The sequence below is a fragment of the Poromitra crassiceps genome (genome assembly GCF_964638095.1).
Source record: "Poromitra crassiceps genome assembly, chromosome: 17".
Taxonomy (NCBI): domain Eukaryota; kingdom Metazoa; phylum Chordata; class Actinopteri; order Beryciformes; family Melamphaidae; genus Poromitra; species Poromitra crassiceps.
This window is the reverse complement of record NC_139635.1, coordinates 16,101,517-16,119,016: the sequence shown is the minus strand read 5'-3', so window position 1 is coordinate 16,119,016 and position 17,500 is coordinate 16,101,517. Positions and strand designations below refer to the sequence as shown.

The 17,500-nt window shown below is 44.7% G+C and overlaps 1 protein-coding gene across 1 annotated transcript in view; it reads right to left on the bottom strand.

The window, feature by feature from the left end:
- Positions 1-17,500, bottom strand: part of LOC310792044 (cadherin-6-like) — a gene marked incomplete at its 3' end in the record, with an annotated part of 106,039 nt that overhangs the window by 17,287 nt on the left and 71,252 nt on the right. Inside the window, exons 6-9 of the mRNA XM_083653739.1 lie at positions 14,343-14,593; positions 8,064-8,200; positions 5,291-5,412; positions 674-791 (exon numbers count right to left, since the gene is read on the bottom strand). Of these exons, the coding sequence (XP_083509865.1) occupies positions 674-791; positions 5,291-5,412; positions 8,064-8,200; positions 14,343-14,593 (628 nt within the window). The remainder of the gene's footprint in view (positions 1-673; positions 792-5,290; positions 5,413-8,063; positions 8,201-14,342; positions 14,594-17,500) is intronic.

Here is a 17,500-nt window from a genome sequence, read left to right as displayed (position 1 = left end):
TGTTTGGCTAGCGAGCAGAACTGAACATCTATATGTTGGGTCATCAAAGCCCTCGCCTGGCCGGGAAGCGGACGCACATAAATGTTAATAACACGAAACAACGTGAATTTCTTTGTTTAATTAATGTAGATGAAAGGATTTTTTCATCTTCACCCCGTTTCCCTTTAACACCCTGTATTTAAGACATTCTGAAATCTGAAATGCAGAGTGGCAGGGTGCGTGTGTGTGTGTAGGTGTGTGTGTGTGCGTGCGTGTGTGTAAGTGTGTGTGTGTGTGTGTGTGTGTGTGTGTGTGTGTGTGTGTGTGTGTGTGTGTAGGTGTGCGTGTGTGTGCGCGTGGGTGTGCGTGCCTGCGTGCGTGTGTCTGAGCTGATGTATGTATGAGTGCTGGCACCGTCCCAACTGGATCGGCTCACGTTCCCTAGTTTCCTGATAAGGTCATTCATGCTATTTGACATTAGATTCACTTTTTCGCTTGTTGTTTATTGGACTTATTACGTGTTGGCTCTGTTTTCACCCCTGTTTGTTTGTCTGTTTGTCAGCAGCTTATCTCAATGGGCCAACTTAGAATTGATTAACTTTCCATGCCCACTGGCCAAAAGGGCATGTGGCAAATGGGCTCAGTCTCCATGGAAACCGATCCAGATGTTTGGGTGATTGAAGTTGTTTTTTACCTCCGTTGTCGCGGACAGTGAAGTTGCTGCGGTAGGGTCCCTCAGGAGCCAGGCTGAAGAAGAACTTGTGGCCCGCCGACGGCTCGTCCGCGTCCACAGCACTCACTGTCTGGATCCTCTGCCCAAACACAACACACGTTAGCTTTCAGCCCGGTGGCACGTACTAGATTTAGCTTTCATTCACATTGTAACATGGCTCTCTCAAATCAAGCAATCTGATTGGTTCACAGCCGTGATATAATGAGCGTATGACCACAGCTAGAGCCGCATCCCCAAAACACTCCGCCTCCTCTCAGAAAACAAAGAGTAGCTACAGTGTCTGTCTGTGTGTGCTGCCTGTCTGTCTGTGTGTGCTGCCTGTCTGTCTGTGTGTGCTGCCTGTCTGTCTGTGTGTGCTGCCTGTCTGTCTGTGTGTGCTGCCTGTCTGTCTGTGTGTGCTGCCTGTCTGTACGATATCAGTCTGTCTGTGTGTGCTGCCTGGCTGTCTGTGTGTGCTGCCTGTCTGTCTGTGTGTGCTGCCTGTCTGTACGATATCAGTCTGTCTGTGTGTGCTGCCTGGCTGTCTGTGTGTGCTGCCTGTCTGTACGATATCAGTCTGTCTGTGTGTGCTGCCTGGCTGTCTGTGTGTGCTGTCTGGCTGTACGATATCAGTCTGTCTGTGTGTGCTGCCTGGCTGTCTGTGTGTGCTGCCTGGCTGTCTGTGTGTGCTGTCTGGCTGTACGATATCAGTCTGTCTGTATGTGCTGCCTGGCTGTACGATATCAGTCTGTCTGTGTGTGCTGCCTGGCTGTCTGTGTGTGCTGTCTGGCTGTACGATATCAGTCTGTCTGTGTGTGCTGCCTGGCTGTCTGTGTGTGCTGCCTGGCTGTCTGTGTGTGCTGTCTGGCTGTACGATATCAGTCTGTCTGTATGTGCTGCCTGGCTGTACCATATCAGTCTGTCTGTGTGTGCTGCCTGGCTGTACCATATCAGTCTGTCTGTATGTGCTGCCTGGCTGTACCATATCAGTCCGTCTGTGTGTGCTGCCTGGCTGTACAGTCTGTCTGTGTGTGCTGCCTGGCTGTACGATATCAGTCTCTCTGTGTGTGCTGCCTGTCTGTCTGTGTGTGCTGCCTGGCTGTACAGTCTGTCTGTGTGTGCTGCCTGGCTGTACGATATCAGTCTGTCTGTGTGTGCTGCCTGTCTGTCTGTGTGTGCTGCCTGGCTGTACGATATCAGTCTCGTGGAATATCGGATTTGGGACTTGGAAGTGAGCGAGGAAGTAGGACTGAAGTGGTAAGTTCTGAAAATATGTGTTTTATTACAGCATCGGTTGTACTACGAACCAAGTTTAACGTAGCACCCGCAGCCTGTATTTGCCCAATCGCTAAGGTAGGCTAATGTTAGCTACTGTAATGTTAACGTTAGCTAACGTTAACGTTAGCCTAGCAGAGTTGGCTTTCCCGGGCATACGAACAACCGTTACCTTTTAGGTGGAATAAGGTAACAAAGACACACATTTTCAGAACTTGACAGTTAGTCCAACTTATTTGCTCTCCGCTTTGTTTGGTCCCTGCTGTAACCTAATGTTAGCACAAGCATTAGCCAAAGTTAGCTAGCTAACGTTAGCTGTTTGTTTGCTTGCGTCGGCTGTGCAGGGCTCCAGGAGGGACTATTTTATTACGCAGAACATTATGATTTATGAATAACAGCCATTTAAATTGGACTAAATGATGCCACCATTACTGCACATTTCTACACTGTTTATATAACGTTGCTGTAAGAAGCTTTGGACAAAGAATGCTAGATTACATTTCACTGGCATCTGCTCTCTAAATAGGCCATCATTATCGCTGCCAATAAAATTGATAACATAATGAATTCCATTATGAAGCCGCGGGCAGCGTGTAAAACTACCTCTTGGAGAAGTGCGGAAGTTGATCTGAGTCAGTGGCAACAGATGGAGCCTTGAAACAGAAATTACCTTCAAACAGATTGTTGATGTCCTGGAGAAAGTTTGTATCTCCATTTGAAACAACCAAACTAACAGCTGGCATTGTCTTCCATGGTAAACATGCTAAACAAACTTTTATGACTTGCAGACCTTGCCCAAACAATTGAAAACACATTTGTAAAATGCATGAGCAATTGTTTCAGTGAGATGCTGATCATTTCACTTGACTTATTTTCCTCTTTCCTTTGCACTAGTCTGTTGATATTTATTTGGTAACAAAGTGACACTGTAACAGAGTGACACTGTAACAGAGTGACACTGGAACAAAGTGACACTAACAGAGTGACACTGTAACAAAGTGACACTGTAACAAAGTGACACTGTAACAGAGTGACACTGTAACAGAGTGACACTGGAACAAAGTGACACTAACAGAGTGACACTGTAACAGAGTGACACTGTAACAAAGTGACACTAACAGAGTGACACTGTAACAGAGTGACACTAACAGAGTGACACTGTAACAGAGTGACACTGTAACAAAGTGACACTGTAACAAAGTGACACTGTAACAGAGTGACACTGTAACAGAGTGACACTGTAACAGAGTGACACTGTAACAACGTGACACTGTAACAAAGTGACACTGTAACAAAGTGACACTGTAACAAAGTGACACTGTAACAAAGTGACACTAACAAAGTGACACTAACAGAGTGACACTGTAACAGAGTGACACTAACAGAGTGACACTGTAACAGAGTGACACTGTAACAAAGTGACACTGTAACAGAGTGACACTGTAACAACGTGACACTGTAACAAAGTGACACTGTAACAAAGTGACACTGTAACAAAGTGACACTAACAGAGTGACACTGTAACAGAGTGACACTAACAGAGTGACACTGTAACAAAGTGACACTGTAACAGAGTGACACTGTAACAGAGTGACACTGTAACAAAGTGACACTGTAACAGAGTGACACTGTAACGAAGTGACACTGTAACAAAGTGACACTGGAACAAAGTGACACTAACAGAGTGACACTGTAACAGAGTGACACTAACAGAGTAACACTGTAACAGAGTGACACTGTAACAGAGTGACACTGTAACAAAGTGACACTGTAACAGAGTGACACTGTAACAGAGTGACACTGTAACGAAGTGACACTGTAACAAAGTGACACTGTAACAAAGTGACACTGTAACAAAGTGACACTGTAACAAAGTGACACTGTAACAAAGTGGGGGAACATATTTGGTCTTGGCACTTCACCTAACCGGCTTAAAGCGGCTTGCTAGCATTGTCAGAGTTCCTCATTAAAACCAATGGGAGCCGCTAGCGGAGAGAGAGACTGGAGGCTTTAACAAGGATCCACGCCAATAATTATCTTGTTGACATTGTGGATTTGAGGATTTTCTATCGGCTTGCAAATTCAAAGGTGACGCACATGCGCGCGCACAAACACACACACACACACACACACACACACACACACACACACACACACACACACACACACACACACACACACACACACACACACAGCAAACAAACAAACCCAGAGCCTTAGGGAAGCAAAGGATCTAGTGAACAAATAATGACGACTAACATTGATGGACAGATGAAGGGGCAGAAGGATGACAGGGATGTGAGGTGACCAATGGCAGCAAGCCACCTTACTGAAGAATGACATGAGTTGACACTCTGTGTGTGTGTGTGTGTGTGTGTGTGTGTGTGAGTGTGTGTGTGTGTGTGTGTGTGTGTGTGTGTGTGTGTGTGTGCGCGCGGTACAACTCTTTCAACTAATCACCGTCGCCAAATCCAATGCGAATCCACTCGGAAGAATGGCAAAAACGTCTTTTCTGCGAGGAAACTCTGATTGTTCTTGTTCAATAGACCCTTTTCACAGGGGCCATTTTGTGTGGAAAAGGCAGAATAAACACAGGTGCAAGCAAAACACTAAAGCTTGTATTATGCTCACCCTGCCGTGAAGGGCGTGGGGGTGGAGCGAGGGGCGGGCGCGTGAAATGACGTAAATTTGTTGGGCGTGGTTATTCGCTACCTCCGGCGGGCGCTCGCCTTGTGCATGATTTTTTTTCTAACAGCGCGAGCAGCGCACGGCTTCTCTCCAACATATCCGCTTTCAAGCCACTGAACCCTGAACACTGAGCTGTGTTTTCCCCACATTTCTTGACCCATGTGGTAGGCTATAAACTTTGATTTGCAACTGTTCGTTTTTAGTCATTTCACCAAATAAATGTGTTGTGTTGAGAGCATTATTGAGAGAGATTAAAAGCAGCACAGAGTAGGCTATCAGGGCTGAGAACTAAAACGGCTTTCAGTAAAAACAAGTTTGGTGATTCCTTCATGTGCTGATGTGGGGTCATTTGAGAGTGAAAGCGCACTCAGTACTGCACATAATAGCGTTTCATTGCGACTTTTCCATGGGCTGTTCTCACTATTACCATTGTACAATACATGCTGATCACTTTCTGAGTATAATGGCATCAGCCCCAGCGCGAGGTCTGCACGGTGACTCATGGAGACTCGTGGGGCCCCACCCCCACGGAGCTTGGTAGAGTATAATTCAGCCTTAATGAGTCATTAGTGTTCGTGATCAGGATGGAAATGAAACAAACGTTGAAACAGTTGTGATGTGCTGAAGACATCGTACCTGTCCGGCCTTTGTCCTCTCACAGACGAAGGTCTCATAGACGGTGGCAAACGTGGGCGCGTTGTCGTTGATGTCCAGCAGGCGGACGTACACCAGGACTTGGCTGGTCTGACGGGGGTTGTCTGCAAGAAGAACACGGGAACACATGAAATAGACATCCAACACGAGGGTCGCAGGTTCGAGCCCCCGTGTTACCCCCGGCTTGGTCGTGCATTCATACAGGCACAAGTGGCCGTGTCTGCGGGTGGGAAGCCGCATTACTGTTCTGGTGCGGGGGGGGGGGGGGGGGTAATGTGATCCTCCAATGTGCTACATCCTGCCGCTGAAACTCATCGCTGTCAGGTGAAAAGAAGCGGCTACACATGTATCGGAGGCAGCATGGTGCTCGCCTATACGGCTCTCCCCAGATCGGTAGAGGGGGTGTGGAGCGTCGACCGGGACAGTAGGGGAAATTGGCCAAGTACAATTGGGAAGAAAATGGGAGAAAAATAGATATAAAATACTGGATAAGAAAAAGAGAAATGAAATACACATTTACTTTTTATTTTGACCTGTATTTATCTGGGGCGAGTCGAGTGAGATTCGTGTAATTTTCACACCATGTCTCAAGTCAAGCAAAACAATAAAATAAAAACGCAATCGTGAATTTTTCACAACGACAGAATGTTTTTTTTAAATAATATTATGGTGGTGTTTCTGCCTTATTAAATCGTAAAAATAAATCAGGTGTCACAGTGCATGTTTTAAGTACTTCTATGTATCTATGACAACGAGTCATGGCAACATGTCTGTATGAATCTGGGTCTCAAGACAATGCCTCTTTCTTTCTCTCTTTCTTTTCTTATCTTATCTCTCTCCCCCTTGTCTTCCTGACTGAGGTTATATTTTTAACTGCCATGTCTGAAATGCCTGTGCTAGTAATATTTATGCTGATGCTAGTTTTCACTGCAGCTGCATTGGACGATTGATTTTTCCATTTCCCTTTTTTGTGATGCGAGTTTTGAGGTTATTTCAGGATCTCAGTTACTTGGGTTCACGAGTCGACTGTCACATTCATTTCTATTGGGGATTTCCGCATTTCTTCAAATGTTTCCAGTTTATTGGTTCCAGTAAATTATTAGTAAATTATTACTACATTATTAAGCCAAAACATTGTATAGATAGGGAATTGATCGTTTCACCCTACCATCATATATTACATACCTACGGCATACCTGCCAACACTCTTGATTTCCGCGGGAGTCTCCCTATGTTGAACCCTTTCTCCCGCTGTGCTTGGTACATCATCTCGTTAGGAGTGAGGTTTCTGGCATCAAATGGATATGGTCTATGGGTACCCACGAGTCTCCCCTTTACAGATAACATAACATGTTTTTGATAGAGTAGTGCCAGTGGTGAAAATGGCCAGGTTTTACTCTGGGAACTCTACTCACGCAGGATGGGGGTCCGTGGATGCGGCGCGGCCCTCCAGCATAGGAGGATATTATTTCTGAATGCTTGGACTGTTTATTTTTGATTGATTTTACACATTATACCATTACAGCTATGTAAAAATCTTTTACAATAGTTACTTAAATACGCCTTGGTTCACACCGGGCGCTATTCAGAAGCAAAGCTGAAGCTGCGCTGAACAGAAGCTGAGTGTCACGCTAAACCGGTCACACAAGAAGCACTCTCTTTTCCTCAGCGCCTCGCTCAGCGCTGCCTTCCCCCCCCACCCACAACTTGCATTGACTTCATGCCTGGCAGCTCGGGTTCAGCGTGCTGCACGCTTGGAAAATATTCAATTCAGCGTGGCTTCAGCGTGGCGTGGCGTACGGCTGGTGTGAACGGTCTCGCCTGTTAACAAGGATGCCGAAATGAAACCGGGTGGCTTCAGCATAGCTTCAGCGTGGCTTTAGCGTGGCTTTGGCGTATGGTGTGAACGAGGGCTTAGATTGCCGAGCTCTACTGATTATTTCCCCTTGATTCACGACATCCTTGATGTCAGCTTCCAAATACATGTTCTCCTACTATTCTCTGCTCCTTTCATGCTGCTCCCTCTGCTCTCCATTGCTCTGCTCTCCACTGCTCTGCTCTGCTCTGCTCTGCTCTCCACTGCTCTGCTCTGCTCTGCTCTCCACTGCTCTGCTCTGCTCTCCACTGCTCTGCTCTCCACTGCTCTGCTCTCCACTGCTCTGCTCTCCACTGCTCTGCTCTGCTCTCCACTGCTCTGCTCTCCACTGCATTACAAGACATTTTTTAAAGGGAACCTGAGGAGGAATGCCGTTCCCTCTCAACGTTTACTCTGGGAACTCCATGCCCAGGTGTCCCCCCCCCCCCATTCCCACCACTGGGTAGCGCAAACACTTTTCGAAAAGGCAGAGAAGAACGGATCACACAGATGACAGAGATTGGACGATACCCCAGAAGATCTCCCTCTTTTTCGCAGCCTAATGCTGGCAGGTTCTGCTATCGTGTAACAAGTATACTCAGCCCGGCCATGCATACTATATACTATACTATACTACTATATATACTATATACTATATACTATACTATATACACAGTTCATACTATATACACAGTTCATACTATATACACAGTGCATACTATATACACAGTTCACATGGAGTTCACCTCCACCTGCTGAGATCTGACCGACTGTGACTGATGGTAGCAGGCAGTCTGCACTGTGTCCAGCTCCATACATTCATTAACTCTGCATATCCATGTGATATTATCCACTCTATCACTTCAGCACGCCACTAATCCCAGGCCCAGTGTGACTTACTGAACTCCGTGGCGATGACTGAGATATTGTGCCAGGCCGTCTCCTCTCTGTCCAGGCTTCTGAGGAGGAAGACGGATCCGTTCCCTGGATGGATGTTGAACAGACGGTCCATGTCGGTGCGACGGTCGATGGAGTACCTATAAAAAGCAATATGGGGGAGAAAGGGGTGAGTAAAGCCTGTGTGTATGTGTGCGTGTGTGTGTGTGTGCGTGTGTGTGTCTGTGTGTGTGTGTGTTGGGGGGGGGAAGGGGGGGTGAGCTACCCGTTGTATCTAGGCAACCATTTCCAAAATGAATCATGCGATCATACAGTAGATTTAGGTAGAATAATTCATTTCCTTGAATCTGATGGAGGAGAGCATGCAGAAAGCAGGGAGTCAACCAGGTCAAAATATTTGTGTCAATTGATTTCATCATGGTGAAGATATGATTCTTGCATCCAAACAGAAGTAGATGATTTCAAGGTCTCATACAAGGAAAGGGTTCCCAAACATTTCGGCCCCCGACCCCCAAAATAACGGTGCAGGACCACGGCTCACGACCCCCACTGCTTTTTAATGGGTCATGATAAACTGTATTAGCTACAAAGAAAAATAAATACATTTCCAAACAATTGTTTGAGAAAGTGCACTTTTTTTTTGTTGTTGCCAAAGTAGCAAAAATATATAAAAAATACAAAATAAATCAGAAATCAGAATTAGATTCTTAGTCCTTTTCAATCTGGACAAACCCAAACCACCAGTCAGGTACAAACTTTGCTCCTTCATCTTCAAACTGGGACAAACAGAACAGACTGTACAGAAGTCAACCTTGTTATTCTAACAGCTTGAATCACATCATTGTACAGCACTGAAAGCCGCTGCAGTCTGTTCTGCTGTATACTAGCTTATTGTAGTTTATTCAAAACACGACAGCTACTTGAAAAAAAAAGATCATTTTTCGCTGTCGGTGGACGACTGCTTTTTTCAGCTGACTGCTCTGTGAGCGTCGCCTCTTTTTGAACTCTTTGCTGAATGCAGCTATTCACTGCCTCCAACACCCCGCAAATAATAAGCCTCAGCTGCCTTCGCTTGTGTCTTTTCACCTCGCCAGTCACAGCAGAGGCAAAGTGCTCTGTGCACAGAACACAGAGGCAAAGTGCTCTGTGCACAGAAAGCAGAGGCAAAGTGCTCTGTGCACAGAATGCAAAGGCAAAGTGCTCTGTGCACAGAACACAGAGGCAAAGTGCTCTGTGCACAGAACACAGAGGCAAAGTGCTCTGTGCACAGAACACAGAGGCAAAGTGCTCTGTGCACAGAACGCTCAGGCAAAGTGCTCTATGCACAGAACACAGAGGCAAAGTGCTCTGTGCACAGAAAGCTCAGGCAAAGTGCTCTATGCACAGAACACAGAGGCAAAGTGCTCTGTGCACAGAACGCAGAGGCAAAGTGCTCTGTGCACAGAAAGCAGAGGCAAAGTGCTCTGTGCACAGAAAGCTCAGGCAAAGTGCTCTATGCACAGAACACAGAGGCAAAGTGCTCTGTGCACAGAACGTAGAGGCAAAGTGCTCTGTGCACAGAAAGCAGAGGCAAAGTGCTCTGTGCACAGAAAGCTCAGGCAAAGTGCTCTATGCACAGAATGCAGAGGCAAAGTGCTCTGTGCACAGAATGCTGAGGCAAAGTGCTCTGTGCACAGAATGCTGAGGCAAAGTGCTCTGTGCACAGAACGCTGAGGCAAAGTGCTCTGTGCACAAAACACAGAGGCTAAGTGCTCTGTGCACAGAACACAGAGGAAAAGTGCTCTGTGCACAGAACGCTCAGGCAAAGTGCTCTGTGCACAGAAAGCAGAGGCAAAGTGTTCTGTGCACAGAACACAGAGGCAAAGTGTTCTGTGCACAGAAAGCTGGCAAAGTGCTCTGTGCACAGAACGCAGAGGCAAAGCGCTCTGTGCACAGAAAGCTGGCAAAGTGCTCTGTGCACAGAACACAGATGCAAAGTTTTCTGTGCACAGAACACAGAGGCAAAGTGCTCTGTGCACAGAAAGCAGAGGCAAAGTGCTCTGTGCACAGAACGCTGAGGCAAAGTGCTCTGTGCACAGAACACAGAGGCAAAGTGCTCTGTGCACAGAACACAGAGGCAAAGTGCTCTGTGCACAGAAAGCTCAGGCAAAGTGCTCTGTGCACAGAACAAGACAGAAACATCCTCAATGCCTGGAACAGGACTGGCTGCAACTCACTACCCAAATGAATCAAACTTTATTATTATTTTCAAAAATTATTTGCGACAACATTCATTCTCATTCTCATTTCTTTCATAAACGGCTAATCACGGCAATCAGGCCCAAGGCTGAGGGGTGCTGGTGGGCTCAGGCTGGAGAATAGTGAGATGTTCTACTTTTATATACGTTGTCAGGGTTAAGGCTTGTTTTATGGTCACCAGGCACGGGGGAGGAGCGAGGGCCGCGGACCAATTTTTTCCCCTCTTTCTAACAGCGCGTACCTCCGCAGCTCCCGGGGAGCGCTGCGCTTTGCAGGGAGGGAAATGAAATCAAGAAGTACGTACACTTTGATTTGCAATTGCAACTGTTCATTTTTAGTCATTTCAACAAGTAAATGTGTTGTGTTGAGAGAGATTAAAAGCAGCACAGAGTAGGCTATCAGGGCTGAGAACTGAAACGGCTATTCAGTAAAAACAAGGTTGGTGATTCATTCATGTGCTGATATTAGGGATGGGCATTTCTAGCAAAAACACTATTCGAAATTCACTGGCCAAAGTCGACTTTTAATCGAAATTCGAAAAAAAAAAATGTAAAAAAAAAAAAAAAAAAAAAATTTTTTTTTGTGAGTGAAATGTTGCATTGTCTCCCCTGATTCTAAGGCTTTATTAATTAATAGAAAAAGCTTCTGCTGTGGATTTTTAGCTCAAACAAGCATTGCACCACTGAAGTAAAGAACATGTTACATGACATTGACATTTTCGAAAATAAAAAACAGTTTTGATAATCATGAGTGGTTAATTAAATATTTAGTAGGCTCAGGTCTGAGTGCCAAAGGGGTGCCAAAGTCACCCCCTCTCCCTCTTCATGGGATTTCATCTGCCATTCATTTTTCCATAAACCTTGCTTAAAATGCTTATAAAAATTGTTTTACTTGCTCAAACCAAGCGATTCGACTATACTTAGAATCAGGGGAGACAATGCAACATTTCACTCACACAAAAAAAAAAAAAAAAAAATTTTTTTTTTTACTTTTTTTTGTTTTTTCCGAATTTCGACTTTCAATAATAAAAGTCGACCTTGATAATAACAACAATTATTTGAAAATTCGAAATTCGATGCCCATCCCTAGCTGATATACGGTCGTTTGAGAGTGAAAGCGCACTCAGTACTGCACATAATGGCGTTTCATTGTGACTTTTCACGGGCTGTTCTCACTATTATCACTGTACAATGTAACATGCTGATCACTTGGCTGCCGTTCTGACTTTAAAAGCATCGGCCCCAGCGTGGAGTGCGCACATGATCTGTGGAGGTCTGCCTTGCGGAGCCTCGCTCGACTCTATAATGAGACCTTAAGGCGGAGGGTTGGCGGTAGGTTACAGCAGGTCGGTAGGTTAGGCTGTAGAACAGTTAGATTGTGCCTGGCTAAAATCTACTCCTGCCTCCTTGTGTTTTCTTTTCTTTCTCCAGCTTTCTCGTTTCGTTTCTTTTATATAAGGTGTTCAATTCTGTTGATTGTTTATTAGTTAGATCTAGCTATGACTCATTCTCTGCACAGTCCTTTGAGACATGCTTGTGAATAGAGCTATATAAATAAACTTGTCTTGACTCAATGCATCTCTATATATGGAGCTATGCACACGAGCATCCAATGCTTGGCTACATTGAAACACTAGTGTAATTAATGCTCAGCAACACATAAGCATGCATATGGCATGCAATCAAGGTCAATCAAATTACACACACACACACACACACACACACACACACACACACACGCACAGACAGACACACACACACGCACACGCACACGCGCACGCACACGCACACGCACACGCACACACACACACACACACACACACACACACACTATTATTATTATTATTATTGACAGCATCCATTTATCTTATGTGATAGATGTTTTTTTGTATATTTTATTATTATTGTCTGTTATGTCATGTATATGTTGTCTTGGCCACCAGGAACACTAGCGGTCGTTTAGGCGTCAGCTAATGGGGATCCGTTTTAATAAACAAATAAACACACACGCACGCACTTACACACACACACACACACACACACACACACGCACACGCACACACACACACACACACACACACACAGACACAGACACATGCACACACACATACACACACACACACACACACACATGCGCGCGCAGGCACACACACCTACAAAGACTCTTGATCATAATTAGAAAGCACTGAGCGGGAAAATAATAATTCACCAAGACAGCGCGGATAGATGGTACGGTCAACATGGACAATGCACAAACACGGGAGTAATTGGAATTGTGTGTGTGTGTGTGTGTGTGTGTGTGTGTGTGTGCCCCCCGGCCCTCATGATATATCCTTCTCCATGCTTCCGTGCTTGTTTTAATTGGAATGGGTTCCTCAGCAATTTGTCTGTTTCATCGTTCCATCGTTGTGTTGTCGTGGCTACCAGAGGTCAACTCCGGTCACTTTCACCCCCTCATAACGCTGTCATTTGTTATTATTCACAACATCCTTCAACTTAACGGAATGGTCAGTTATGTCTATATTTATATACAGAAATATTTAGTAGGTACCGTTTTGGTACTGTGTATGTACTGAACTATTTAAATATGGTTTGGCACAATCCGAGCTATTACTCTCACCTATCTAGTTCATATTTTTCGACTGCTTTCGTACATTTCAGACTGTTTACCCTGGCGCCGTGTCCTCATTTTGTCCTTGGTGTGTGTTGGAGTTTGTTGGTGTGTTGCCAGGGGAAACCATTTAGGGGAAACAAATTGTGGAGACGGGGGAAAAAAAACCTCACAGCAATGAGCGCTTAGAAAATAGATCAGAGTTATCAGGGTTCTTCACAAGATTTTGGAGCATTAACTTTTTTAGCGTTTGAAGTCAAACTTGGTCCAACTTCCATGTACTGTGCTTTTGCTGGGATTTCTCAAATAGCACTGCAGTGCAGGTAGTCTGCTGACCGGTCTGCAGTTGTGCAGGTGGTCTGCTGACCGGTCTGCAGTTGTGCAGGTAGTCTGCTGAATGGTCTGCAGTTGTGCAGGTGGTCTGCTGAATGGTCTGCAGTTGTGCAGGTAGTCTGCTGACCGGTCTGCAGTTGTGCAGGTAGTCTGCTGACCGGTCTGCAGTTGTGCAGGTAGTCTGCTGAATGGTCTGCAGTTGTGCAGGTAGTCTGCTGAATGGTCTGCAGTTGTGCAGGTGGTCTGCTGACCGGTCTGCAGTTGTGCAGGTGGTCTGCTGAATGGTCTGCAGTTGTGCAGGTGGTCTGCTGACCGGTCTGCAGTTGTGCAGGTAGTCTGCTGAATGGTCTGCAGTTGTGCAGGTAGTCTGCTGAATGGTCTGCAGTTGTGCAGGTGGTCTGCTGAATGGTCTGCAGTTGTGCAGGTAGTCTGCTGAATGGTCTGCAGTTGTGCAGGTAGTCTGCTGAATGGTCTGCAGTTGTGGAGGTGGTCTGCTGAATGGTCTGCAGTTGTGCAGGTGGTCTGCTGACCGGTCTGCAGTTGTGCAGGTAGTCTACTGAATGGTCTGCAGTTGTGCAGGTAGTCTGCTGACCGCTCTGCAGTTGTGCAGGTAGTCTGCTGACCGCTCTGCAGTTGTGCAGGTAGTCTGCTGACCGCTCTGCAGTTGTGCAGGTGGTCTGCTGAATGGTCTGCGGTTGTGCAGCCCTCCTGTTTTTCCAATGGGATAGAGGCTCTAAAGACACACTACAAGAGTTTATGTATTACCCTTCGCAGACTAAACCAGGATGTGGGATCACTGCATCTCCACTGATCGAGCTATACTGTACAGTGATATATCCACCTTCATTTGCACAGAGTGATATATCCACCTTCATTTACACACCAAACAGGAATGGTGAATCAAAACGAGTGAAATCAGAACATCACAAAACCCCCAAATTACAGTCAAGCGATACCAAAACCCCGAAATAACATTTGTTATTTTGATATTTTCCGCGATCAGTAAGTTTTAGTATCACAGCGTTAAGCATAGTATTTTGATTTTCAGTGTTTTTTTTCAGTATAGGCTACAATGACATTAGATGAGAGGTTTTTCTTTACTTGACCGTGCTGCGAGCTCCGTCGGGGTCGGCGGCGCTGACCGAGCCCACGGCGGCGCCCACGGTGGCGTCCTCCCTCAGGTCCATCAGGTAGCTGTCTCTATCGAACTGCGGCGGTTCGTCCACGTCAGACACGCCTACCCGCACCGTGGCCACGTCCCCGGACCCGGCTGACAGGAACCGGGCGTCCACCTGCTTGTTCTGCACCTGGATCTCCACAGTGTAGGAGCGCTTCCTCTCATAGTCCAGAGGCTGCAGGGGCAATGGGGAGAAACACGGGAGAGATGTTATTGGTCTAATTGGAGTTGGAGTACCACAGGGATGAGTGCTAAGACCTGCCTAAGACCAGAGATTAACACTTTGGGTTCCCTCGTCTCAAAGTCAATGGGATTTTGGTATGGGGATTTTGGTTAAATGCCTGCAATAAGAGCCCTGTTTGAAACTAGTGTCTGAATTCTCAACTGTAATTTTGATTCACGATAGTTTTTTTGTTTTTTTATATCGTTTTTTTTATAGATTTTTAAAAATCGTAAAAAAAATTGTATTAATCAATTCACTTCTCATTTTAATCTGTCCTCAAAATAAATCCCTTCTATTTCCTCTTATTAAATAACATTTTAGTTATTTTTATTGTATGTTGTCCTTATATAAGAGGCGTTGTGGGGACTGGGATGAATGCATTTTACTTCGCTAATTTCAATTGTCCAACTGTGTTAAAACACATCAGGGTGTGGGGACTAACATGCTTCTCCTTAACTGTATATTGAGCTAGTTCATCTAAAGGTTGAGCAGGAGGACAGAGACACAGAGGAAAAACAATGAGACACTTTGAGATGAGAGAGCTATTTTCTTAATTGTAGACTTCACAACGGTGGACCACCCCTGTTTGTGATCTGAGGGTAAGGGATATAGAAAGGAAATGCGTAAAAGAGAGAGAGTCGAGACAGCCGGGCTGCATTGAATCTCATCCTGTGATCAGATCTGGTTCGATGAGGCTGTTAACACACCACTTCTGTTTCTGACATGGTTCAAATCTTGATTTATAACAATATGACCTTAGTGCAGCTGTAACTTGATAGTCAAATAATTTTTAGTTGGGTCACCAAGGTCAACTGAATTTAAGGAACCACAACATTGTCGCTTACAAGTTGCACATCACCAAGTTTCACTTCTATGCTTCAAAATAGTTGAAATAGGTCAATGACCTTCTTAACTGGAACCGCTTGTGGTCTTAGAATTGTGCTTCTAAAATCCACATCCTTTTTTATATAAACTTTAAGCTTGAAAAACTTTCTAGCTTTTTAGAACAAGTTTGATTTCTTGAATCAAGCCAATCAGTCTTCCATAGAATCGTGAGTGACCATAAAACATTTCACTTTCAGCAAAAACAAAAAATAAATGCAGAAAAAAAAAGATCCCAGAAGACTGGTTGGCTCGGTTCAAGTCTTAAAACTCATTATATAAGGATTTTTCAAAATGTCTATGGAGAAAATGAATTCACTTCTGGGGCAAGAAACGTCACATGACACTTGACCTCCTTACTTCTTGTGTGTATGTGGCATCCTTTTTAGGGAATATGACAATGAGTCCTATGGTAGCCCTACTTTAATCAATCAATCAATCAATCAATCAATCAATCAATCAATCAATCAATCAATCAATCAATCACACACAATTATGTACTATATGCACTGAACAGATTTTAAGAAAGGCTTTATGGGTATGGCCCTTTCTTTGAACTTTACCTTTCTGACAAAGACACGTTGGACCGGACATGTTGGACAAAGCCACGTTGGATCGTTTGGACAGTATCTTTTCGACAAAACCATGTTATACAGCAGTTTGACAATTTGATCAAATTGTAGCAACTTATCGCACGGTGTCAGAATGAGAGTGCAATTAGCTGCCTTAACGTTGCTGATAGGATGAAAAGAACAGCACCTGCTGGTATTGAGAGAGGCCTTAAATCAACCTAATGCAGCCGACAGATTAAAAACTTCTCTGGCAAATTAGGCCTGGAAGAAATGTTGATGAAATCTGCTACTTGACTGCAGGGACATCAGCTCCGTTGACGACGTTGCCTGTGTTTCGTTTGGAAATGTGCTTTCGTCCAAACAGATTTACTTCAACAGCTCAACATGTGCTGCCGAAAAAAGACCTTTCTCCAGGAAATCCTAGACAATAGGGCTGCAACTAACAATTGTTTTCATTATCAATTAATCTGTTGATTATTTTCTCGACTAATCGATTACTCATTTGGTCTATTCACCTTTGGTAGGCACGCCCATTTGACCCGGTTGTGTGGCCGTATCAAAACTTCCGGCTAAAAATAATAATAAAATAAAATAAAATAAAAAATGGCTGCGCTGCTTCAATATCATCTAACTCTGAATTAACTAATAATTTAGCCAATTGTATGTAACATACCAAATAAAAGCAAACGGCAATGTCTAAGAATGCAACGCCATGTAACTGGCTCGTTAAGTCTCGCATTCCAGGGAATTACGTTAACGTCTGCGGGTCTTATTGACGTTAGTGGCTCGCGCTGCCTTGGAGGAGAGACAACTATCTGAAGCTTTCTTTGTTGGAGTCCAGGTATGTTTTACAAGAAAGTGCTCGTCATTGTCGACGATAATGTTATCTGACCTGGCTAACAGTGGATACTCGCTTGCTTGCTTTGTACCGGCTCAAAGTAGTAGGCTACGTTCTTTATTTTACCCCCTTCACTGTCCGCTAAAAAACAACTCTCTTATTTTGCGCAGTGACCGGCGGAAGTGTTAAAAGGACCTGGAAGAATTTGGCCCACTGTAAGGTCTGAACATAAGGTGAATAGAGACACTGTAAGGTCTGAACATAAGGTGAATACAATGTCAAAAAACGGTGAAAGATGTTGGTCACTTTTACCCCAAAGCCCAAGATGACGTCCCCCAAATGTCTTCCTTTACGCTGACCAACAGTCCACAACGTAAAGATATTCAGTTTACGGTCATAGAAGAAACCAGAAAATATTCACATTTTTACGAAGCTGGAACAAGATATTTTTCACGCTTAAAATTAGTCTAAACAATGAATTGATTATAAAAAATAATTGGTGATTAATTTTCTGTCGATTAACCAATCGATTCATTGACTAATCCTCGCAGCTCTATGGGACATTGT